Genomic DNA, 24,426 nt, shown 5'->3' with positions numbered 1-24,426 from the left:
TGCTCTCCGCCCCTCGGTGCTGGAGCATGAAGCTCCGCCACTGAGGTAGGACTCAAACTAATGGCTTCAAGCTCCAAGAAAGGAGATTGTGACTATTCATCAGGGGAAACTTTCCGACAGTAAGTGCTATTTGACAGTGGAACGGTCTCCCTCAGAAGGTTGCAGACTCTCCTTCCTTGGAGGTTTTAAGGCTGAGGTTGGATGGCCATATGTCAGGTATGCTTTGGTGAGATCTTAGCATTGCAGGAAGTTAGACTAGATGGCCCTTGTGGTACCCTCCAACTCTACAATTCTGTGATTCTGTGATTCACAAGAAGTTAAAAAACGTTTGATGAAACAAGCAGGCGTTGGGGAATTCCAGTAGGGGCAATAAGCCTACCTGAAGGATGGGCTTTCAAGTCATTAGGTGGGAAAAAGATTTAATCTCCATCTGATTCCTCTCCCCTCGAAACCATACCTTGCTCCACTGTGGAGCAGAAAAATGGTAACCTAGGTTTCCAGATGAATGTCGTTGCTGAGCATACTGTTGGCCCCAAAGACCCTGCAACAACCAGGGACACCAAAACCATTCTTCACTTCCAGCAATCAAACAGGAGTTGGGATCCTTTGGAGACCCAATGCTGCCATGAGTTAGCTAGTAGCTTGGCCTTTTATGTCTGCCTGGTGAAGCTTGGAACACTGATTTCAGGGATTTTTATCTGGTGAACACACATGCTGGAAAAATCAGAACAGGACTGCCCATGATGGTAGTAGCCTTTGAAAAATGTCAGCAGCTTTAAGGCTTTCTGCCATGCTTGGTGAGGGTAGGGCACCACGCAACACACCACCTCCAGAAGGATACAGACGGTTGTGCTGGGTGCGAGTGTTTCCAGGATTCTTCCAGATATACACGATTTCAGCTTTATGCACAATCTCTGAACACAACAAGTTCTGAGTCAACAGTATTCAGTGTAATGTATAGTAATCTGTATTTATGTTCAAATACCATGAAAAAGAATCAGTCAACCATAGAACAAAAGGTCTGATGTTACATATGTATTTTAATTATGGATGGTTATATTTTACTGAGATTGTTGTAATGCTGTACTGTAATTCCCTACAGACGTGGTCCAGACAATTGAATTCGAATACCCAGGTAAGTACCAGCCAGTGAACTTGGCATCAATACCAGGGAAGGTCCTAGAACGGATAATTCAACATCAGTCTGTGAGCATTTAGAAAAGGATGCTGTGGTTAGTAAGACCCAGCATGGGTTTCTCAAAAATAAGTCATGCCAGACCAATCTGATTTCTTTTTTTGATGGAATTACAAACTTGCTGGATCAGAGAAATGCTGATTTCAGCAAGGCTTTTGACAAAGTCCCCCTTTATATTATCTCAAGGAAGCTGGTAAAGTGTGGGTTGAACGAGGTAATGGTTAGATGGATTTGTAGCTGGTAGACTGACTGAACTCAAAGAGTACTCATTAATGGTTCCTTTGCCACCCTGGAAAAAAGAGATTTGGAGTGCCACAGGGTTCTGACTTGGGCCCGTTGTTGTTCAACATCTTTATAAATGACTTGTTTGAAGGAATTGAGGGGATGCTCATGAAATTTGTAGTTGAAACAAAACTGGGAGGGGTAACTAATACAACAGAAAACAGAATCAGATTAGAGAACTGGGCACAAGCTAACAAAATGAATTTCTATAGGGACCATAGGGAATTTTAACTAGGTTTTAATACATTAATGAGATTGCTGTATTGTGTATTTAATTATGGATATTTATATCTTTTTGAGTTTCTGATAGGTTTTTATATTTTGTAAAACACTTTGCAGCCTATATTGGCATTAAGCAGTATATGAATTGTGTGTATGCAACATTGAATGATAATTCAATACTTTTATAAAAAATCAGCTTATAAAACAGTGTCCTTTTTCTTACAGTGCCCAAATCACTTTGAAAAGATCTAAGGGTTGGGTCTGAAATCTTAGGTCTGAGGTGTGTCAAGATCTTAGTGAGGGTTTTTCTGAAAAGAAGAGCACCAGTAATTCTTTTAAGGGTAAAATATTCATCGTTACCAGCGGGTGGGAAACAATTTCTGGACCACATTCAGTTGGGGTGGAATAATTGAGATAAGGCCTTCAGGTCTGGCCAGCACTCTTTTAAATTGAGAGCACCAATAGACAGGACCACAGAACCCTCTATCTTCCTGAACAAATACTTACGCGTGGAAAGAGTTTGTTGGGAATTGGTTGTTTGAAAACCTCTGTATAGCTCAGTTGGTTAGGGCATGATGCTGATAACCAGGGGTTGACTTAGCAATTGGTCAGGTTGGCCCAGGGGGGGGGGGTGTGTGTGCAAAAATTGTGTGAGTTCCATAGACCCTTCTTCTGCTACTCTGGGTGGTCAGGCAAGGCACACGAGCTCCTCTGGACCCTTCAGCTGCTAGCTACTTTAAATGAATTCAAATCTTCATGGCTGCATTCAAGGGCACTAAAAGATGTTGCGAATGTAATTTCAGGGCCACCTGTGCGTCCGATGTCTGAGAGTTTTTTTGGTGATTCTTTGCGTAAAGGTGGGGGCTACGATCATCTTGTGGTCTGCAGTAAGTTTATTGTTTCCTTGAAGATGGAATGTGACTAATTTTATTAATTTTAATAAGTCCCCTCCCCCCACGGTTACTCAGGAGCTGTGTTGATCCACATAGCCACATATTTACATATATCACCCCAAAAGCAGTGGAACATGACATAATCAATATGCCGAGGGCCTTCTGGCGGTTCCCTCATTGCGAGAAGCAAAGTTACAGGGAACCAGGCAGAGGGCCTTCTCAGTAGTAGCACCCCCTCCCATCAGATGTCAAGGACATAAACAACTATCGGACTTTTAGAAGACATTTGAAGGCAGCCCTGTTTAGGGAAGCTTTTACTATTTGAAGAATCATTGTATTTTAATATTCTGCTGGAAGCTGCCCAGAGCGGCTGGGGAAACCCAGCCAGATAGGTGGGGTATAAATAATAATAATAATAATAATAATAATAATAATAATAATAAAATAAATAAATATTTTAGGAGCAGCTGACAGCGATAGCATAGGAGTTGTATTCAACTAAGTCATACTCAGAAGTATACCCACTGAAATGAACAAACCTAACATTATTTGCTTTTATTTGTTATTAAAGTTCGTACTGCCCTTAATTACAGGGCAGCTTACAATATATAAACACAAAAATGCATCCCATAGTAACAAACAAAAACAATAGCGGGCTGCAATTCTCACCTCACTTACCTGGGAGTATGTGCCATTGAATTCAGTAGTACTTGTGTCTCAATAGACACAGTTAGGATACATAGCTGTCAAAGTTTCCCTTTTTTAAAGGGAAATTCCCTTATTCTGAATAGGATTCCTCCCAAGAAAAGGGAAAAGTTGACAGCTATGTTAGGATTGCACTGTTACTCATACCTATTCATTTCAATGGGTCTGCTATTTATAGAATACATCCAACTTGTATACAATGAACTTTAATAAGACCTTCATCCAGCTGAAATGCAGCTTTTGGCTTCTGATTAGAAATGCAAACCAACTTTGTCCCGCTTGGACTACTGCAATGCGCTCTACATGGGGCTACCTTTGAAGGTGACTCGGAAACTGCAATTAATCCAGAATGCGGCAGCTAGACTGGTGACTGGGAGTGGCCACCGAGACCATATAACACCGGTCCTGAAAAATCTTCATTGGTTCCCAGTACATTTCCGAGCACAATTCAAAGTGTTGGTGCTGACCTTTAAAGCCCAAAACGGCCTCAGTCCTGTATACCCGAAGGAGCGCCTCCACCCCCATCACCCAGCCCGGACACCAAGGGCCAGCACCGAGGGCCTTCGGGCGGTTCCCTTGCTGAGAGGGCCTTCTCGGTAGTGGCGCCTGCCCTGTGGAACGCCCTTCCAGCAGATGTCAAGGCAATAAACAACAGCAGAAGCGCTAAATCACATGCAGAAGTGCCGAATTGCAACCTGCTTGTGCACACACGCAGCGCTGTGGGTTGTGAACGTTGCGGGTTGCGAATGTGCTTCCCACATGGATCACGTTCGCAACCTGAGCCTCCACTGTAAGCTCAGCCCAATCACATTCCACCACCACCACTCCAGCCTGATGCCAAGGTGTTCTGATGGCCACTATACAGTGGTGCCTCGCAAGACGAAAAGAATCTGTCCTGTGATTCTCTTCGTCTAGCGGTTTTTTCGTCTTGCGAAGCAAGCCCATTGAAGGATTAGCGGATTAGCGCTATTAGCGTCTTTTAGAGGTTTTTAGCGGCTTATCTGCTGATCGGATCAGCTGATAAGCGGCTTAGCGGCTTAGAAAAAGGGGGGGAAGGGGAAAAAACCCGCAGGAACTCGCAAGGCATTGTCGTCTTGCGAAGCATGCCCATAGGAAATTCGTTTTGCGAAGCACCTCCAAAACGGAAAACTCTTTCGTCTAGCGGGGCACCACTGTATATATTGCTGATGAGCTGTGCTTGGCTTGGTGAGTCACACAGGTTGGGCAGATCTGGTTAATGAACTGAAATATTACCAGTATGAACTGAAGGAAAACAGGCAGTTGCAGATCTAAGGGATCAGCAGAAGGACAATTTGTATCACCTGTAGTGCACACACTGTGCCTCTCTTTAAACTGTTAATGCACATTAAACATTGTTTGCGGTTGGCTTGTTTTTAAAATGTTCCAGTGCAACAAGCATTTTAACATTGATTTGTTCTCTTAGGTCGTAGTAGCATTTCAGTGGCTCGTTATAAATACAATTCAGAAGGCGTCACTGCAGAACTTGCAGTTATGAATAGGGCAGAGCTGCAACATGTTAGCTGTGAAAATGCCCACTGTACTTGGGACAAGGACCGAAACACACTTGCTGGACTTCAAGAATGTGACGAATACATGATAGTAGTATCTTTTACTGGATGTAATGATTTAACATTATCAGTTCATGTCCCCCCTGGTAAGATCAGATACTTCTCATTTATTTAAGCAAAATCTGCCTTCTTGTTTTTCAGCCACTCTGATGAGCTGTCCCCCCCCCCCCAGTGCTAAGCTATTGGGAGAACGTAACCTGGGGGTATGTCAGAGGGCTAGAGAGGGTGCAGGAAGTCAGTTTTAATTTTTTTGCTGTCAGCTAATATACTGGTTTTCTGTTTTTTTATGGTTTCCAACCACTGTTAATCGCATAGTAACTCTGGTGGCTTCTCTATGCTATTTAGAATAAAAGAATGTGCAACTAATAATCGGAAATGTCGTTGTCATGCTCCACCAAAATTGAAGAGATTTTCTTTCAAGTTATTGTGTTCAGATTTGTATTGGTTTTATATTGAAAACAGCAAGCAGTTGTGCCCCTTGAGTCATGAGCAATGCCAACGAAGTGAATGCATGAAGCTGGCGAGAGGTGAAGGACTGTAGTGATTCTAGAATGATGCTGTAATGATTAGAATTACCGTATTTTTTGCTCTATAAGACTCACTTTTTCCCTCCTAAAAAGTAAAGGGAAATGTGTTGTGCGTCTTATGGAGCAAATGCAGGCTGCGCAGCTATCCCAGAAGCCAGAACAGCAAGAGGGATTGCTGCTTTCACTGCACGGCGATCCCTCTTGCTGTTCTGGCCTCTGAGATTCAGAATATTTTTTTTCCTTGTTTTCCCACTCCAAAAACCAGGTGCGTCTTGTGGTCTGGTGCATCTTATAGAACGAAAAATACAGTAAGTGCTGGACAAATAATCCACAAGCACCACTAAATCCCATAGGTCGCAGAGGGAAATTTTAAACCTTTGAAATCTATTAGGATTTTAAAATGCTCAACTGAGGCTGATTTGTGCCCAGTGCTCTTGATTCAAGTCTAGATGATTGGTAATTCACTAGATTTCTCTCAACAACAGGTTTTTAAAGCTAAGCAATGTTTTTATTTCTCCTTCCATCGTATCTCATAGTCATCTAACACATAAAAGTACGCTAATTCAAAATGAATAGATGAACACTGAAAACTGTGTTAGGTACTCATTTGGGGTAAAATGATGCAACCCATTAAGCAATATATTATCCAGCATGCTTTTAAAACTAAAAAAGAAATACTGAACAGAATGTCATTGTGATATTTTTCTCCTTTTTCTTTATTTGGAAGAAACCGATAAGTGGAAACTGGAAGAACCACCAAAAAGTAACACCAGTGTGACTTTATCTTGGAACAATCGTGGATATGATAAGCATCGTTGCCATTTAAGATATTTGTGTTACTGTGTTCCTTATGGTAGGAGATTTTAGAAGTTTTGAATTTCTGTCTTTATTGGCTGGAGAATTAAATGCACTTTATTGGGGACCTTTGCTTTTGTGTCCTGTGTATGAACGTATTTAGAATTAAGTATAGAGAGGTGGAAAGGCAAGCAAGTCTGGTAAAAGTATGAGTCTCTCTCTCTCTCTCTCTCTCTCTCTCTCTCTCTCTCTCTCTCTCTCTCTCTCTCTCCTTAATGAAATAGCAAGAAGAAATACCTCCTGCAATAGGTAATATGAAATCCAGAAGGATCTTACTCTACACGAGTGGCTGCAAGTCCCTAAAAAATCACAAGTTGTTGATAGTTACTCCAGATTTAATTACTGTAGATAACAAGGGTGCAATATTTTGTGTGAAGCATTAGATATGGATGGTGCTAAAGAAGTGTAGGCTAGGGGAGACCTAAAACATATAGCTACAGTCAAAGAGCAGCTCACTTGGAGGTGAGGTCAGGGGAAGGAAGAGGGATCTTGTCAAAGTGGCTCACCGTAGCTCCAGTTCTTATCAGGAAGACAGTGGGGTAGCATGTTCTTGATTCTTTGTCAATCAAACTAACCTACAAGACCCTCCATATCTTCTTGGACTCAGCTCCCTCAAGCAGCATGGCCAATGGTAAGGAAATTCCCCATCCATGGCATAGATGCTTCTGGATGCCTGGAGTACGGAGCAATGATGTTTTGCAATTTCTTATAGATCAGAATTTTCGGCCCACTGAGGAGCAGAATGGTTGTACAGTGACAGGTTTATCACCCAACAAGAACTACAATTGTTCATCAGAAATACGGTATAATGGCAAAAATGTGAAAACTGGCAACAAACAGCTAACAACAGATTATGGAAGTGAGTATGACAACATGATGCTTAGTCACTTATGAACTTGCCTTCATCCCAGAAACTAAACTTTTATAACGAAGAAGGGTATCTATGTGCACATATAAATAAAAGCATATAAATAGGATTTAATGTATTACCGTGACAGATTATAATCTGGGCAGGAGTGCCTGATCCGAGTTTGGAGGCCCTTGGGTAAGATGTCCATTGTGGGCCCCTTCTCCAGCTAGGTCCACCTTCTTCTCCCCACTGTTTATTTTCTGGCCTTCCTGAGACAAAACTGCATGGTAGTCCAAAGGGAGCCACAAGCAGAGTCTCCTGCTCTTTCTCCTTACTCCTGTCACTACACTTTAACTCAGAGGACAGGGGAAATGACAGTAGGAATGGACAGATCAATCATAAGTCCATCCCATTCCATTCATTCATTCATTCATTCATCTATCCATCCCTGGCCCTACCTACTGCTTTTTAAACATTTTTATATCTTTAATTGCTTAGTAGTTTTTGAACTGCTGAACTGTAAAAAAATCAGGAAGAACCTTCCACCATTAAGAACTGTTCAACAGTAAAACTTTGACTTTCTCGGAAGGTAGTGGACTGTCCTTCACTGGAGGTTTTTAAGCACAGGTTGGATGGCCATGGGTCATAGATGCTTTGGTTGAGATTCCTGCATTGCAGCGGGTTGGACTAGATGACCCTTGGGTCTCTTCCAACTCCATGATTCTGTGATTCTATGAACTATCACTGGGTTCCTGAATAATTTTTAAAAGAGTCCCCCCCCCCCCCGCTAAATTCCTGCATCAGCACCTGGCAAGCCTGAAGATATTTCATGGAATTCAAGTAATTCTACAATAGAAATCACGTGGAAGAAGCCACAATCCGAAGAAAACGGCCCTATTGATGGGTACATGGTCTGCCTCGGGGACCACTGCAGTGAAAAAAGTATGTACATTTTGCATCATTTTGCCAGAAAGCATATTAAGTCCATTTGTAGATATTAGGTGTGTGTGTGTGTGTGTGTGTGTGTGTGTGTGTGTGTGTGTGTGCAGAGATCTTCTGATCTGCTTTGTTGCCCCTGGATCAGGCAGACCCATTCTGTGATTCTCTGGGGGGTGACCCCCCCCACCACTCTGTCCCACATCCAGTCCTGTATCAAGGAGGTGGGGGGTTAATCTTAAATCCTAGTTAAACAGATGGGATGGAGGGGAGAGCAGTGGGGTTAGATCTTGCAGGGTGCTGCTTGCTTGCGAGTTCCTTCCCTGCATTGAAGCCCTTAGTGAAGGTAGCAGCACCCTGGGAATCATTTTTAATGTTCTGAGGATGACATTTATTTTGGGGTATTTTTAGATCATTTTAAAACTATTTTACTGGGGGTATGCTTTGAAGAGTTGATTACAAGCCAACAGCCCTGGCCCTCTTTTTCTAAGTATTCCCCTAACACACAGGCTGCGGGAAAATTTCTCCATTGATTTATAGGGGTTCACCAGTGATCAGAGCCATTTTCTGATTGGGAGGTAAATACCGTATTTTTTGCTGTATAAGACTCACTTTTTCTCTTCTAAAAAGGGGAAATGTGTTGTGCGTCTTATGGTGCGAATGCTGGCTGCACAGCTATCCCAGAAGCCAGAACAGCAAGAGGGATTGCTGCTTTCACTGCACAGAGATCCCTCTTGCTGTTCTGGCTTCTGAGATTCAGAATATTTTTTTTCTTGTTTTCCTCCTCCAAAAACTAGGTGCGTCTTGTGGTCTGGTGAGTCTTATAGAGCGAAATATACGGTAGATCAGCTCATTTTTGAGAGAAATGGAAATCAAGGAGTGCTTGCGCCCATCTCTGCCTTCTTGGCTCTGAAGCAGTGTCTCTTCTCATATGTTCCTCCATGCGCCTTGAGGTCTATTCCAAAGAAGCCTATTCAATATTCTTTTTATTTGCACAAAGAAAAGCAGTCTGGGAATGTTGGGGTGGACTTTTGTGCACACCCCTCACCCCACTTCCAGTTTAACTTTCCACGTGTTCAAGCAAATGCCTGAACTGTAATGTTATGTATTGTTGAAAGCTGGCTATTATCTGTATTGATGGTTTTATCTTGTTCCATTCCATGTAATTTCTAATCTTTTAAAACTGTTTTTTTAATTAAAAATACAGATAATGTTTCAAAGAATACCAGTCATATATGGAAGGACTTAAAGCCCTACAAAAATTATAGTGTCTATGTCTGGGCATACACCAAAACACAGAATGATGCAGTACTGGAAGGGCAACGAAGTAGCAAGACAATTCCCACTAAAGCAGCAAGTAAGTTGTGTTCTCAAATATTGTGCTAACGCTATGACTAAAAGTCCGTCCCCCACCCCCTATTTAAAAACTTGCTACATACAATCTGCTACTGTATGCATTGCACACTACATATGGGCAGCTGCATCTAAATTTATCTATGTGGAAATCATTCATTTTCAACATTTAATGCATGAAATTTATAGGAATGATTGGAATAATTTCCTGTGAAATAAATTGTTATTTCCCCACCCTCTTGGGTTATAACCAAGCATCATCTGACTTATCAGAATGGCTCAAAGTTATTGATGATCAGAGGTCTATAACATCTACCTACATGTTCGTTCTCCGTTACGTTTGGTGGTTGTGATGGAACCAAAGGAGGTTGCGCTTAGTACTTGAGGTCATATTTTGTCCCAGACTATAGGAAAGCATTTATACTAATTTGTCTAAATGTTCTGTCATCAGCTATGTTGGAAGGAATACTTGTGCCATGTAAAGAGGGGTGTTTGGGGTGACTTTTGGAGGAATGTTGAAAATATGTATGACTTGACAGGAAGAAGACATTTTCTTTATTTTTCCTGGGTGGACTAGAGCAGTTTGTTGTCATGAGGCGATAATGAAATGCCTCTAAGAGTGCAAATATTCTGGTTGGAGAAATGGTCAGGCTAGTCCTTTGCTTACTAATAAAAGTTTCCTCTAACTCTAAGATGGGTGGTACTGTGGGTTAAATCACAGAGCCTAGGACCTGCCGATCAGAAGGTCGGCGTTTCAAATCCCCGCGACGGGGTGAGCTCCCATTGCTCGGTCCCTGCTCCTGCCAACCTAGCAGTTCGAAAGCACGTCAAAGTGCAAGTAGATAAATAGGTACCGCTTCTGCGGGAAGGTAAACGGCGTTTCCGTGCGCTGCTCTGGTTCGCCAGAAGTGGCTTAGTCATGCTGGCCACATGACCCGGAAGCTGTATGCCGGCTCTCTCAGCCAATAAAGCGAGATGAGTGCCGCAACCCCAGAGTCGGCCACGACTGGACCTAATGGTCAGGGGTCCCTTTACCTAATTCTAAGACATTTATTTCATCCAACTTATATATTGCTTGATTGAAAGAAGAAGAAAACTCTCAAAAGCAGTTTATAAAAAAAACACTAAACAATAGAAACAGTTAGAAACTGCTATTTAAAACATTCAAATAATAATTAAAATCAGGAATAAGCGAAAAACAGAACGAAACACATGTAAGCATTCTACATATCTGGGTAGGCTTGTCTGAACAAAAATGTTTTTATCAAGCATTGAGAAAAGTACGCCTGTCACTAGGCAGGGTGCTCCAAAATGTCGGTGCAGCCACACGAAAAGATGGATCAACTACAGATACAGAAAGAGTGTTAAGTTGACTGTTTTTAGTGTGTTACACTTCTGAGTCTTCTACTGTTTTACATTGTGCTTTGTCTGCTGTTTTACTGAACTTATGCAAGCCACTCTAGAAGCACAGTGTATTGAAGGGCAGCGTATAGATCTTTGAAACAAATGGATAAGTCATATCTGTGGCAAGAGGTGCGCTTTCCTGCCCTCTCGCTACTTCACTGGCTGCCACTTGTGGCAGGAAAACTCTGAGTGCAATGACTTCTTGGCTAGCGATTCAAAGCTACAACATTTCTAGTGGAGTGAAGGGGAAGATCTTTCGTTATGGTGTCAATCCTTGAAATCTTTGATTCATTAAAAGCAGTTTGTCTCCAAAAGCCTATTGGACCAATAAATAGTTCACCTGCCAGTGGAAGGACAAGGATGGAGCCAGTCTGGCTTCTTCAGGGAGAGAGTTCTGGGAGGCCTTTGTTTTTTTAAATAATATTTATTAATAATTTCAAAATTACAGAAAAGGGGAAAAAAGAATTAAAAACAACACTACAATACAAAGGGGGGAAAAACAAGGAAAAAAAGACATAAAAACCCATGCAACAATACAGCAAAAAGATAAAAAAGAAGGGGGAAAAAGACACAAATCCCATATTACATATCTTTAACTTCCATTTGCTTGTTTCATTGACCTCCTCACACCTCCCTTTTTGTATTCTAGTTTGATTGATTATTTCAGCAAATTCAGCAAATGACAACATGATGCTTAGTCACTTATGAACTTGCCTTCATCCCAGAAACTAAACTTTTACAATGAAGAAAGGTATTGTTGTGCACATATAAATAAAAGCATACAAATGGGATTTAATGTATTACCGTGACAGATTATAATCTGGGCAGGAGTGCCTGATCCAAGTTTGGAGGCCCTTGGGTAAGATGTCCATTGTGGGCCCCTTCTCCAGCTAGGTCCACCTTCTTCTCCCCACTGTTTATTTTCTGGCCTTCCTGAGACAAAACTGCATGGTCAACGAAAGGGAGCCACAAGCAGAGTCTCCTGCTCTTGCTCCTTACTCCTGTCACTACACTTTCACTCAGAGGACATTTTCACTGGCATTCAATCATAAGTCCATCCATTTTGCGTGGATTTTTTTGAAAGAATGCCTAAAAGGTTACCATTTAAATGATCTACATTATGGTACATATTTCCCCGGAGTGCATATTTTTTCAAGGCTTTACAACATGGTTTCCTATGAAGCATGCCTTTTATACATAACCTCAACAATACTTCATTTCATGTGCCCTTCTTGGGTGATGTGCACTGTCAGATTGGAAGTTGCATTCTGATCCGAAAGCAAGTTTAGGACCATTGAATTGGGTCACACAGCTGCCAAGAGCAGGCTGAACCAATTCCCCCTCTATCCCTAGCAGGCAGATACAACAAGAAAGAGGAGTAGCAAATCCCAGACTTCTGGAATTAATAATAATAATAATAATAATAATAATAATAATAATAATAATAATAATAATAATAAATATATTATTTATACCCCGCCCATCTGGCTGAGTTTCCCCAGCCACTCTGGGCTGATCCCAATCAAGTGTTAAAACAATACAGCATTAAATATTGAAAACTTCCCTAAACAGGGCTGCCTTCGGATGTCTTTTAAAGATAGGATAGCTGCTTATTTCCTTCACATTTGAAGGGAGGCCGTTCCACAGGGCAGGCGCCACTACCGAGAAGGCCCTCTGTCTGGTTCCCTGTAACCTCACTTCTCGCAATGAGGGAACCACCAGAAGGCCCTCAGCGCTGGATCTCAGTGTCTGGGCTGAACGTTGGGGGTGGAGACGCTCCTTCAGGTATACAGGACTGAGGAAGCTGGTAGTTGTTGCTCTGCGGAGCACGGGCCTCAGTAGGTACCCGATGAGAGTGATCTTTGAAGCTGACCCTGATGGGCACTGGATATTATTTGAGGAAGCAACCAGAATGACACCATACTGCATTTTTATTCCTAAGAAAATTATTGTGCAGATTTTAAAAAAGAATTGCAGCTTGATGTGAATACAGGACGTAACAGGCTGATGAATCAAAATATATGAAGCTGATATTGTTCTAGAAATAGAACCTAGATAGGGGGAAGTTCAGAGCATGCAGCTCCCAAGAGGGTCCTGTCTCTGCCATAGCTGCCATGTTGGAGTCAAGCTCAGATAGTCTCCAACTCTGCTTCCTCCATCTTGCCACTCCTAGACTCCAAAGATTTTTCTCTCACCCTCTTCAGGTAAACTGTAGGCCTGTTACTAACTAAGACCAGGGTCCGGGGAGAGGCTCTGCCCCTCTGCTGCTTGGCATAGTCTTTTGTTTCATTAACCACTTATCTCCCTGCCCTTCTGTTCCCTGGATGGCTTATATTTTGAGTGATCTCTTGGGGAAGTTGGGCTGTGTTATTTTCAACACTTGCTGCACCTGGGAAAAGAGGGGTTTTCTTAAATCCTAGTAGCGTAGCTAGGCAGGGGTGGTGGTGGGCTGTCCTGTAGGGTGGCAGAGGGGTTTGTAGGTTGGCACGATCACTGCTAGGGATCAGGGGTGGGATTCTGAGTGGCAGAGGAGCTGGAGGGTGGCATGGCGGTTGCTGGGTGTCCTAGGCACTGCGGGGGGAGTGGCGGCTCATTTAAGAAAAGCTCAACAGCTTTGGTCTGCCACTGTTAAACTCTAATCCTTTACTGATTCCAGAGATTTCTTTTCTTTTCTTTTAAATTTTTTTAAAATTTTTATTGTTACCGTTCACATTAACACACCATACAGAAAAAGAAAATAAATTCCATAACCACCAAAGAAAAAAAGAAAATTAATACATCAACTAATAACCTTCAAAACATTAAATACATAAAATAAAAGTGGTCTTTTTTCTATGCGCCAGACTTCCCGTCTATTCCTTATTACAGATTCTGTATTAATTGTTCGCTGCCACTGCATAACGAGTTTGTGCAATTTCAATATCCCTTAATCCATTCATTGGTTTTACCACATTTTTAACACTGCTACTGAAATTATTTGAACTCTGTGTATGACCTTAAACTACTACTTTTATTTTTCAAGTATATTTTAAAAACTTCCCATTCTGAGAGAAATACCTGTTTTGGTTTATTTTTCATCTTTTCTGACATGCTATCTAATTCCGTGTATTCAGTTATTTTTTGAATCCATTCTAATCTTGATGGGTCTTCATCACTTTTCTAATTTGCCACAATAAGAACTCTTGCTGTGACCATAGCACATAAGACAATCTCTTTAGCCTTTTTAGGAATATCCGAGTCTGTGATTCCCAAAAGGAAAGCTTCTGGTTTCCTATTAAAATATATTTTTAACATTTTTTCCAATTCTATGTGGATATCCTCCCCAAACACCTTTATTTCTATACACTGCCACCACATATGGAATAAAGTACCTGGCTTTTCTTTACACCTCCAGCAATTATTGGGGACATTTTTGAACATCTTGGACAATTTCCAGGGGGTTAATGCTGCATTTAAAGAAAATTTTCTCTCAGCGAGTAACAGGCTGTAAAATGCCAAGTTATTTTCCACAGGTTTTCCCACTGCTCCATTGTTATTGAGTACCCAAAATCTTGTGACCACTTAATCATAGCTGCTGTCACCTCCTTTAGAATGTGTTTTAATTCTGGAGTTCACCAAATCCGATTCAAATCTGGAAGTCTCAGTGGAGAAACCCTTTTGTCTATCAATTTTGAATGTCTCAAATAATTGGTGATATTGAAACCAATCACCAATGCACTCTCTTATTTCCCCGAAGCTTTTTAATTTCAGTTGGTTATTCTCCTCCTTTAGAAGTACTTTATATGTTGGCCACAGTCCCTGGGTATTTTTCTCTTAACCGCCTTCGCCTCTATTGGCGAGATCCACCCGGGAACCTTGGGTTCGAGCAGGTTTTTAAACTTCTCCCCAAACGTCATTAGGGATTTCCTAATAATATGGTTTGAAAAGTTCCTGTGAACTTTTGCTTTCCCATACGCTAAGTACGTCTGCCATCCTCATCAATTATCATATCCCTCCAAGTCAAAGAGGTGTGGGTCCAGAGATTTGAGGGGGCTGCCCACCCCCTCAAACCTATAACACAGCAAACAGGGATGAAAGATTGTGCAAAGCAATCTTTTTCAGAAGAAAATAAAACTAAAAACCTACAGTGTTTCAGAGCCCACACTGATTTTTTTTAATCTGTTCATGAGATCTAAAAGCTTTAGCATGCAGACTATGAATATCAACCATTTCTCTTTTAAACAGAGCCAACACCAGTGAGAGAACTGCAAGTCGACCCATTAAACCAAGAAATCAGTGCTGTTAAGATCAAGTGCAGGAAGCCAGAACAAATAAATGGTCCTGAAGAAAAATATTATTTGTACTTCTTAGACATGGAGACCATGATTGAAGCTAACGAAAGCTGTTACTTTGAAGTTATAGACCTCTGTCATTCGACAACATACCAGTTTAAGGTAAATCGCTTAATTCTAACTTTTACGGTCAGCAACGACCTGGGACGTGGGTGGCACTGTGGGTTAAACCACAGAGCCTAGGATTTGCTGATCAGAAGGTCGCGGTTCGAATCCCCGCGATGGGGTGAGCTCCTGTTGCTTGGTCCCTGCTCCTGCCAACCTAGCAGTTCGAAAGCACGTCAAAGTGCAAGTAGATAAATACTTCCTGCTCCGGCGGGAAGGTAAACTGTGTTTCTGTGCACTGCTCTGGTTCGCCAGAAGTGGCTTAGTCATGCTGGCCACATGACCCGGAAGCTGTACTCCGGCTCCCTCGGCCAATAAAGTGAGATGAGCGCCGCAACCCCAGAGTCAGTCACAACTGGACCTGATGGTCAGGGGTCCCTTTACCTTTACCTTACAGGCAACGGCCATTTTAGGTGTGTCCAAGTGACGTGTGATCGCCGATATGCAGGTCCTTTTGGACCTGGAAGAAGTCAGAGAGTGGACTGGAGTGGAGCAGGCTTTGTTCTGGTCCACTAGCTGTATCTGAATGAGTATTTCTTAAATAGAATGATGTGCTCTTCTATTAATTTCCAGGCATATTTTTCGGGCAACTTTTCTCTAGAGCAGCCTCTCTCATAAAGAGATTGGCTGAATGCACACAGATTTCCATCTTCTTTCTGATCTCCCCTGCGGGATGAATCGTGGAGGATAAGATTGATCTAGGGATTTACTGAATGGCCAATTGCATCTCCCTGAGATTACCTCCTTTGCCTCTAAAGGCAGTGGGGCAAAAATTTGAGGCACAATGCATAGCAGTTGTTCTGGAGCTGCCATATTCTTCCTGGCCTTAGAAAAAGACATGGTACTGCAGTAGAACCCATTAGGGCATAGCTGTCAACTTTTCCCTTTTCTTGCGAGGAATCCTATTTGGAATAAGGGAATTTCCCTTAAAAAAAGGAAAATGTTGACAGCTATGCATTAGGGTGGCTCTAGTTTCACCAAACTCACCCACCTGAATGCCTGTTTTCTTAGATCCCATAGCCTTCTCCAACTACGCATCCCGTTGTAAGAAATAGACAACTAAACAAAATGACTTTATTTCCCCTTCAACATTTTCCATTATTACCCAACCCACAGGTAGACACAGTAGAAGCTGGTCTGTTAGCACATGTGGAGCACTGCTCCATCAACCTCAGTTTGCCCCCAGTCAGCTCTTGAGTCTCAGTTTTGTCTCTTGTAGAACTCAGCAGGAAGGAACATGGAAACGAAATGAGAATTAGTTTGCTCTGCCTGCTATTCAAAGTGGTTCCACCTACTGTTGGACCTCCTTACCGTCCTACATTTGTGTAAAAGTACAGTGGTACCTCGGGTTACAAACACTTCGGGTTACAAACGCTTCAGGTTACAAACTCCACTAACCCGGAAGTAGTACCTTGAGCTGAGAACTTTGTCTCAGGATGAGAATGGAGATCGTGCGCCGGTGGCACGGTGGCAGCGGGAGGGCCCATTAGCGAAAGCGCGCCTCAGGTTAAGAACAGTTTCAGGTTAAGAACGGACCTCCGGAACGAATTAAGTTCGTAACCCAAGGTACCACTGTAGCTTTCTTTATGATATCACTTCTTTGGTTTAGGTGGAAAACTGTTTGGAAGGTCTGCCACATTGTTTGTGGTGATACATTTTGGACTAATAAAATAACAGCATTCCCTGTTATTTCTGTTTATCAGGTTATTTTCTACAATGGGAAATATTCCTCAGACCCTGTGATCTCTCACCCAGTAAGAAGAAGAGGTAAGCTGAAGTTTCAATTCTTCTTTTAATTTGCTGATTAACCTAATTTACATGTTAAAACACAGAGTAAGAAATGACATGACATGCAGAAAGCAAAGTGAAGAGATGTGCCAGAACTAACTTCTGCTAACATTTTCTAAAATCTTTTCAACATAGCTTGTCTCTCCCTCTCTTCTTTTTAGATGTTGTAAATAATAATGGAAACCTAGTGACGTGTTTGGCATTCCTCATTACTGGGAAGTCCCTGGCTTTGCTCCTTCTTCTGCATAAAATTCACAACCTTATCATAAAAAATTCAAGGTTAGGTTATTTCCCTTCCTTTCATCTCTTAAGTATATGCAATTAGATGAGAAGATCGCAACATTTTTTCCCCTTAAAAAGTAAAGGGACCCCTGGCCATTAGGTCCAGCCGTGGCCGACTCTGGGGTTGCGGCGCTCATCTCGCTTTACTGGCCGAGGGAGCCGGCATACAGCTTCCGGGTCATGTGGCCAGCATGGAGCATTGCTCTCATCCTTCATAACTGTTTATGTTTCTTACAGGGATCAAGATGTACCTATGCTGCCTCTTAACAGAGGCTGGTATTCTCCTACTTCTGGCAAGGGCAAGTATTTAATTGATGTTTCTGCCTAGCTCATGACAATGCCTTGGTAGCAGCACCGAACCCTGAAGCGTGCTTCTTGGAGTTGTAAGGTAGACACTTTCCTCATAGACCCATGCAGGCATTGCAGAATCAGGGAATTGGCCTGATGAACCTCCCATAGCTACTTCTGTGCTGCCAAGTGGCTAATATACCACTGACTTCACTCTTAACCTTCAAGTGAAGACTCCGCCCTCTTCACTAAGCTTTTAGTGCAACTTAAGGTTCTGTCTTCCTGGTTCTATGTTTGATCACTTTTATTGTGGTATTGATTTTAGTAATCTGAATTGCTTTAATGTAATTTGAAAGATTTTGATTGGGCGGTATGCTCTTTTATGGACTTCTTTGTCAGTGTTTCACATTGACCTGTAAAACGTTATTAAATATAACATTATATAAAGCTCACCGCTGTTTCCCATTGCCAATGGCTCACTGCTCTGCAGCACCCCCTTGTGTCACATTTTAATAACGCCTCTTTAACGTTATAAACAACGAGTGTAGGTCCACCCATTGTTACAGATGCCATTTGATACTTGTTTTGTATTTGTATGAAATTGATTTTTCAAACCCTGCCTGCTGACATTAGCAGGCGCCTTCACTGGACTCTTTAGTGCCCGCTGAAAACATTTTTCTTTAGACAACCCTACCCACATGTGCAGAGTGCTTTAATCTGTCTATAGTTTATCATTGATTTTAATTATCTTTTGAATGTTTTAATTATTTGTGTTTAATATCTTTTATTCGTTTTGGAAACTGCCTTGAGAATTTATTTTTTATTTCTACAACCAAGCGGCATATACATTTTATGAAATAAACATAAATAAATAAGACTGCTCCATACTAAGTATTTTGTCTTATTTCTAGATTATGAAAACTGTGGGCCACAGAACACGACAATGGATGTGACTGAGCAGACAGAACCTCTAACAGGAAGCCAGATGTGTACATCAGTAAGAAGTCCAGGCAATCGTATTGAGCATAGAGAGGAAAATGAATTAAACATGTAAGTGAGAAATGATCACAGATGTACCCTTACCATTAAAATAAATAAATAACCAGCAGTTAATTGTACAGCAGTGATGAAGGTTACCAATGTTACCGAGTTTTTTCATGTGTTGCAGGGGGTTGGACTAGATGACCCTCGAGATCCCTTACACCTCTACAAGTCTATCATTCTTTGCATGAGGACATATTGGAGCTGCACAAAGAGATAAACCACTTGAGGATGCAAGCTGGAGTTGAAGAGCAATAGTCGGTTTCAAAATCTCCTGCCATTTTTCTGTTAACACCCCCCCCCCCATATGATGTACTACAGCACAGCTTTAATATTATACAAATTGTTGATACTTTTCATTACCTCTTTCACATGTGTGCAACGTTGTCTTTTAAATGGTAAATGTTGTTGTTTGGAATGGCATGTTAGCCATTATTATTCTCATTTTTCATCTGTGGAACGTTGGAGGGTTTGTAAATGTGCATTCCGTCGTTGACCAATTTTGCAATGTTTAATTTTGATTATGTTGCTTTGAATGCATGCTTTACTTTTGAGCAATGTTTTATTCTGTATTGTTTTATTGGATGCTTCAATGTCAGTTGCAAACTGTTTTGAGATCAGTTGTAGAAACAGTAGCACAGAGACGTGTAAAGTTCATTGGCTTCACGCCTTAGATTCCTGTTACAACGCCTTATAAACTTTGCTATCACAGGAAATACTGCACGTTCCCCCCTCTAACAAACCCTGCTTCTGTAACTCTGTGTGAGACTTAATTTGAGAGTCAGGCGTTTGAGCCCCACATTGGGCAAAAGATTCCTACGTTGCAGAAGGTCGGATTACAGGACCACTGTGAACCCTTCTTTGCTTCTGTTATTCTATCCCCTTCGCTCCCTTGCGCCCTTCACCTCTCCATTTGTTACTCTTCCCTCTTCCTTTCATTCCAACATCTCTTGTTATCCCTGATGTTGAAATTGTTATCCCTTTGGTGGGCAGGGAGATCTGTCTGTCTGTCTAAGACCTTGCCAAAGTGCTACAAACACTTTTATAACAAAATATATTGATGGTTATGACATTTAGCATGAGGATATGCGCCAGGTCCATGTACAGAAGCTTTGTTCTGAATGAGAATTTATTCCGGGTTTGGGGTTATTTTTCTTTGTAGGTATTCTGTTTTCTGTCTGTACCCTGTTATAAACAAAAATTGCCCTTTTCCCTTATGGGGTATCCAAGAGCCCATATAGAGTCCTGTACATATTGGTAGGAGAGAATAACAGAGGCCAACCAGAGAATATTGAGAAGCAAAGCAGCTAGTAAGCTTGATCTTTATTGATCTGTTGCAACAGGGTGCTCCCCTCACCCGCAGGAGAGAGGAAGAACCCAGAAAAAATGCTGTGCAAGGCCTTATAAAGACTTTTGAAATTGCCACCCTGTAGATCAAGACCACCCCCAGAAATATCATACATACATCACAGAAGGGGTGTAACCTAAGACCACACCTCAGATACATAATACCTACATCACAGAAAAGGCGGTCTTAAAACAGAAATTTGAATGTTGTTTTTCTCCTGTCATTGTTTATCTCCATCTGGCAGGTTACTTGATTGGATTGCCTGGGGAGCCTGGCCAGTATTTTGTAATGATAACTACTTAGTTCCTGGGCCAGGTCACAGGCTCACACCCTATTCATATCTTAAATGTGCCCTTAAGACAGGATTTGTGAGGAAAGAGACAATGGGGAGGTTTCCCACTTTGACCTTGCAGAGAAAACATTTGCTCAGTTTAGGAATCAAAATGGTTCCAGGTTGGTCTTCCTGTGCTGATCTATGTACGTGCTTGGTTAGTACATTTATGAACATTTACATATATCTAAGACCTAAAAATTCCTATCACAACCCTTTACAGCATCCCTTCCAATCTTTGCCCAAGGATACAAACAGAGCCAGGGTCAGAAGTTAAGCGCTGTATTTTTCATTTCATTTCATATGAAATTTATCACGTTACACCCTAAAAGAAATCTTTATGAAGATACAATTTTGATGGTACCTGACACCACTAAAATTATCTAAAATGTACAAAAATGTTTCAAGTAAATATTGGAGGTCTGGGGAAGTGGAAGGCTCCATGTTACACATGTGGTGGACCTGCAAGAAAATTAAGGAATTCTGGAATGTCATTTATGATGAACTTTAAAAAACGACCAAAGTATCATTTCTAAAAAAAAACGGAGGCTTTCCTCCTTGGGATTCTGGGCCCAGACATAACAAAAAAATGCAAAAGAAATATTCTTGTATGCGACAGTAGCAGCAAGAATATTGATTGCAATGAATTGGAAGGGAGAGAATATCCCAACAAAGTTGGAGTGGCAAAGTAAGTTGTTAGTGTATGCTGAAATGGCAAAAATGACAGAAAAGCTGTAATACCGAGCAGACCTTTATTCGAAAATGGGACATGTACAGAAAATACCTAGAGGATTATTGCAGTAATGTGACGTCAGTGGCAGCATTCGAATGACTTCTGTGTTACAATGAACAGAAATAAGAGAATATAACAGTGACGAATATTAATAAAAAGAGATAGAGATTAATAGTGTATCAAATAAGTAAAACGGTAAATATATGGTGGGGTGGCGGGAAGTCATAGGAATTTTAACAAGAATGTATGGTGATATGAATGAGCACATATCAATATTCTTTTGTATTTTCACTTGGATTTTTCATACAATTATTTGTTATAAAAAGGTAAAGGGACCCCTAACTGTTAGGTCCAGTCGTGGCTGACTCTGGGGTTGCAGCGCTCATCTCGCTTTATTGGCCGAGGGAGCCGACGTTCAGCTTCCGGGTCATGTGGCCAGCATGACTAAGCCATTTCTGGTGAACCAGAGCAATGCACAGAAACACCATTTACCTTCCCGCTGAAGCGGTACCTATTTATCTACTTGCACTTTGACGTGCTTTCGAACTGCTGGGTTGGCAGGAGCTGGGACTGAGCAACGGGAGCTCACCCCGTCGCGGGGATTTGAAGTGCCGACCTTCTGATCAGCAAGCCCTAGGCTCTGTGGTTTAGACCACAGCACCACCCGCATCATACTTTTCTTTAATTTCAATAAAGCATATAAAATGGAAAAAAGAAAGAAGTAAGGACTTTAAGGCACCTGCTGAGCCCCACACTCCTACAGAGGGCCCACCGCCACACTCTTCTTTTCCGTCGTAGTGCAAATTTATTCCAAAACACACATTGTTTATGCGCACTTTGGCCTAATATATATGTTTTTCCAAAGCAGCTTTCTCTAATATAATGCATTTTAAAATATTTTTTTCAGTAATGGATCCTTTTGTGTACATCTTTCCCTAATACATGCATTTTTAGGGTACACACGCTTGGTTGCAAATTTGTGTACTGTTTTGAAAAGTGCATAGAAGGCAGGATTGCCTTTAAGTGCAAACTGAACTGAATTTCGCTGCCATCCCTTGCGCAGAGTGGGAGGACAGGGAAGTAGACAGCAGGAGAGGAGGAAAGCTCGCTAAGGGTAGCTTGCTAGGAGCCCCCCAAAATCTGGAACTGGTGTGCAATACCACTTCTTTTCAGCTCCCCTCTCATTAGTTCCTTGAATTGTTTCTCATTTCTGTGTGCCTTCCCCCCCTCTGTTTTTGATGTTTACTTTCCATTGCACTCATGCCTCTTTCTTTGGGATGGATTTAGTCAATCGAAAGCCTTATCTCCCCCACTCCTTCGTGGTGTAGAATTTCTTTGTCTCTTAAAATCTCACCTGCGATGACCTCTGTTGTCTTAGCCCTCTTAAGTTTTGTGTGGGAGGCATTATTAGCGAGGCGACACACAAATTTCCAGTGCATTTTCATATGTATAAAAGGGTTCCCTTGGCAACCATTAGGAGCCAAAATCTATCTAACTTGACAGCAAAGAGTGCACGAACTTGGCATCTTCCGCTTCCTCACTGTTCAAGGCAGCCGTTCCTTTTGCCAAACGCATCAGAGATCCGTTCCTTCCCCCCAAGTGAAATTCAAAGGGAAATGGAAGCTCGGTGGCTGTAATTTTATTACGGGAAGGATTTCTGCAGAAAGGAAATGGCATCTGGGGCACGGCATACCCTGCCTACCCTTGCTTGTCAGCTATGCCCTTGAACAAGTGTGGGCAGTAAGGAAAGAAAGAATCTTTGAGGGTTGTTGACAAGGAGGCATGAGCGCTGCATGTCAAAGAATATCTTTCCAGGCAAGAGTTCCTTACAGAATTGTTGGAAGGGACCACAAGGGTCATCTAGTCCCCTGCAATGCAGGAATCTCAGCTAAACCATCCCTGACAGATGGCCATCTGTTTGCTGTTCTTGTTGTTGTTTAGTCGTTTAGTCGTGTCCGACTCTTCATGACCCCATGGACCAGAGCACGCCAGGCACTCCTGTCTTCCACTGCCTCCCGCAGTTTGGTCAAACTCATGCTGGTAGCTTCGAGAACACTGTCCAACCATCTCGTTCTCTGTCGTCCCCTTCTCCTTGTGCCCTCCATCTTTCCCAACATCAGGGTCTTTTCCAGAGAGTCTTCTCTTCTCATGAGGTGGCCAAAGTATTGGAGCCTCAGCTTCAGGATCTGTCCTTCCAGTGAGCACTCAGGGCTGATTTCCTTGAGAATGGATAGGATTGATCTTCTTGCAGTCCTGGGACCCTCAGGAGTCCCATGGCCATCTCACCTCTACTTAAAAACCTCCAAGAAAGGAGAGTCCACAACCCCCTGAGGAAGTCCACTCCACTGTCAAACAGCTCTTACTGCCAGAAAGTTTTTTCCTGATGTTTAGTCGGAATCTCCTTTCTCGGAAATTGAAACCATTGTTTTGGATCCTAGCCTCTGGAGCAGGAGAAAACAAGCTTGCTCCATCTTCCATGTGACAGCCCTTGAGATATTTGAAGATGGCTATCGTATCTCTTCTCAGTCTCCTCTTTTCCATGCTCAACATACCCAGCTCCTTCAACCATTCCTCATAAGGCTTGGTTTCCAGACCCGTATTGGCCTGCCCTTCTCCTCTCCTTGCCTTCTCTTCTAAGATATTTCCCCATCTTCCATAAAATCTGCAGCTGTCTTCTCTCGATGTGTCTTAGAAAGAGGATTCAGGGTGGAACATAGGAATCTGCCTCACACGAAGGCTGGATCTACACTGAACTGGAAAAATGCTTTAAGAAAACCCCAAACGTAATATAGCTCTCAATGTAATTTCCCATTGATGGTGGATCACTGCTCTACAGCGGCCTCTGGTGTCACATTTTCATAACATATTTTTGATATTATACCATATTTTTCCATCTATAAGACGCCCCAAAATTTAGAAAATAAGGGGGGTGGAGCTTTTGGGGAGGATTATTTGGGGGGGAATGCTGAAAATCGCTCACCTGCCAGAACGCAGCACACAACCACTGATCGCCACCATTGGCCCTCCTGTTTGCTGCTGCAGCAGCCAATAGACAGCTGCACTTGTCGCAGCAAGCGGAAGTGTGATTGGTGGCTGCTGGCGAATGGAAACCACCTACCAGCTCCCCAATCGCCACTAGCAGCCACCAATTACACTCCCACTTGGTGCAACAAGGGCAGCTGTCTATTGGCTGCCGCAGCGGCAAGGAGGAGGGCTAATGGCGACGATCAGGCAGCTGTGATGAGAGCGGTTGTGTGCTGCGTTCCAGCGGGTGAGCAATTTTTGGCATCGCCCCCCCCCCAATCAAGCAGCCAATCACCGCTTACAGTCTCAGGCTCGTGCCAAAAAACCATTCGTGCGTCCCCCCT

General features: G+C 42.3%; 1 protein-coding gene across 1 annotated transcript; it reads left to right on the top strand.

Annotated features, from left to right (window-relative positions):
• Positions 1-4,714: 4,714 nt before the first annotated feature.
• On the top strand, positions 4,715-19,303 carry LOC310708463 (receptor-type tyrosine-protein phosphatase C-like). The gene is made up of 9 exons (XM_083506853.1): positions 4,715-4,972; positions 6,141-6,266; positions 6,981-7,127; positions 15,036-15,244; positions 16,951-17,014; positions 17,197-17,314; positions 17,555-17,616; positions 18,517-18,655; positions 18,774-19,303. Exons 1-9 carry the CDS (start codon positions 4,810-4,812, stop codon positions 18,784-18,786), a joined length of 1,041 nt encoding a protein of 346 aa, XP_083362979.1. The 5' UTR covers positions 4,715-4,809; the 3' UTR covers positions 18,787-19,303.
• Positions 19,304-24,426: the final 5,123 nt, after the last annotated feature.

This window comes from Podarcis liolepis, assembly GCF_965112155.1.
Source record: "Podarcis liolepis genome assembly, chromosome: 6".
NCBI classification, from domain to species: domain Eukaryota; kingdom Metazoa; phylum Chordata; class Lepidosauria; order Squamata; family Lacertidae; genus Podarcis; species Podarcis liolepis.
This window is presented reverse-complemented; position numbering and strand designations above follow the sequence as displayed.

Bases quoted from the DNA above. Each gene is read 5' to 3' on its own strand.
- LOC310708463 (XM_083506853.1), top strand. From the start codon at position 4,810: ATGAATAGGGCAGAGCTGCAACATGTTAGCTGTGAAAATGCCCACTGT. The intron at 6,267-6,980 runs GTAGGAGATTTT...AATTTCTTATAG, and splicing joins GTGTTACTGTGTTCCTTATG to ATCAGAATTTTCGGCCCACT. The intron at 17,315-17,554 runs GTTAGGTTATTT...TGTTTCTTACAG, and splicing joins CTTATCATAAAAAATTCAAG to GGATCAAGATGTACCTATGC.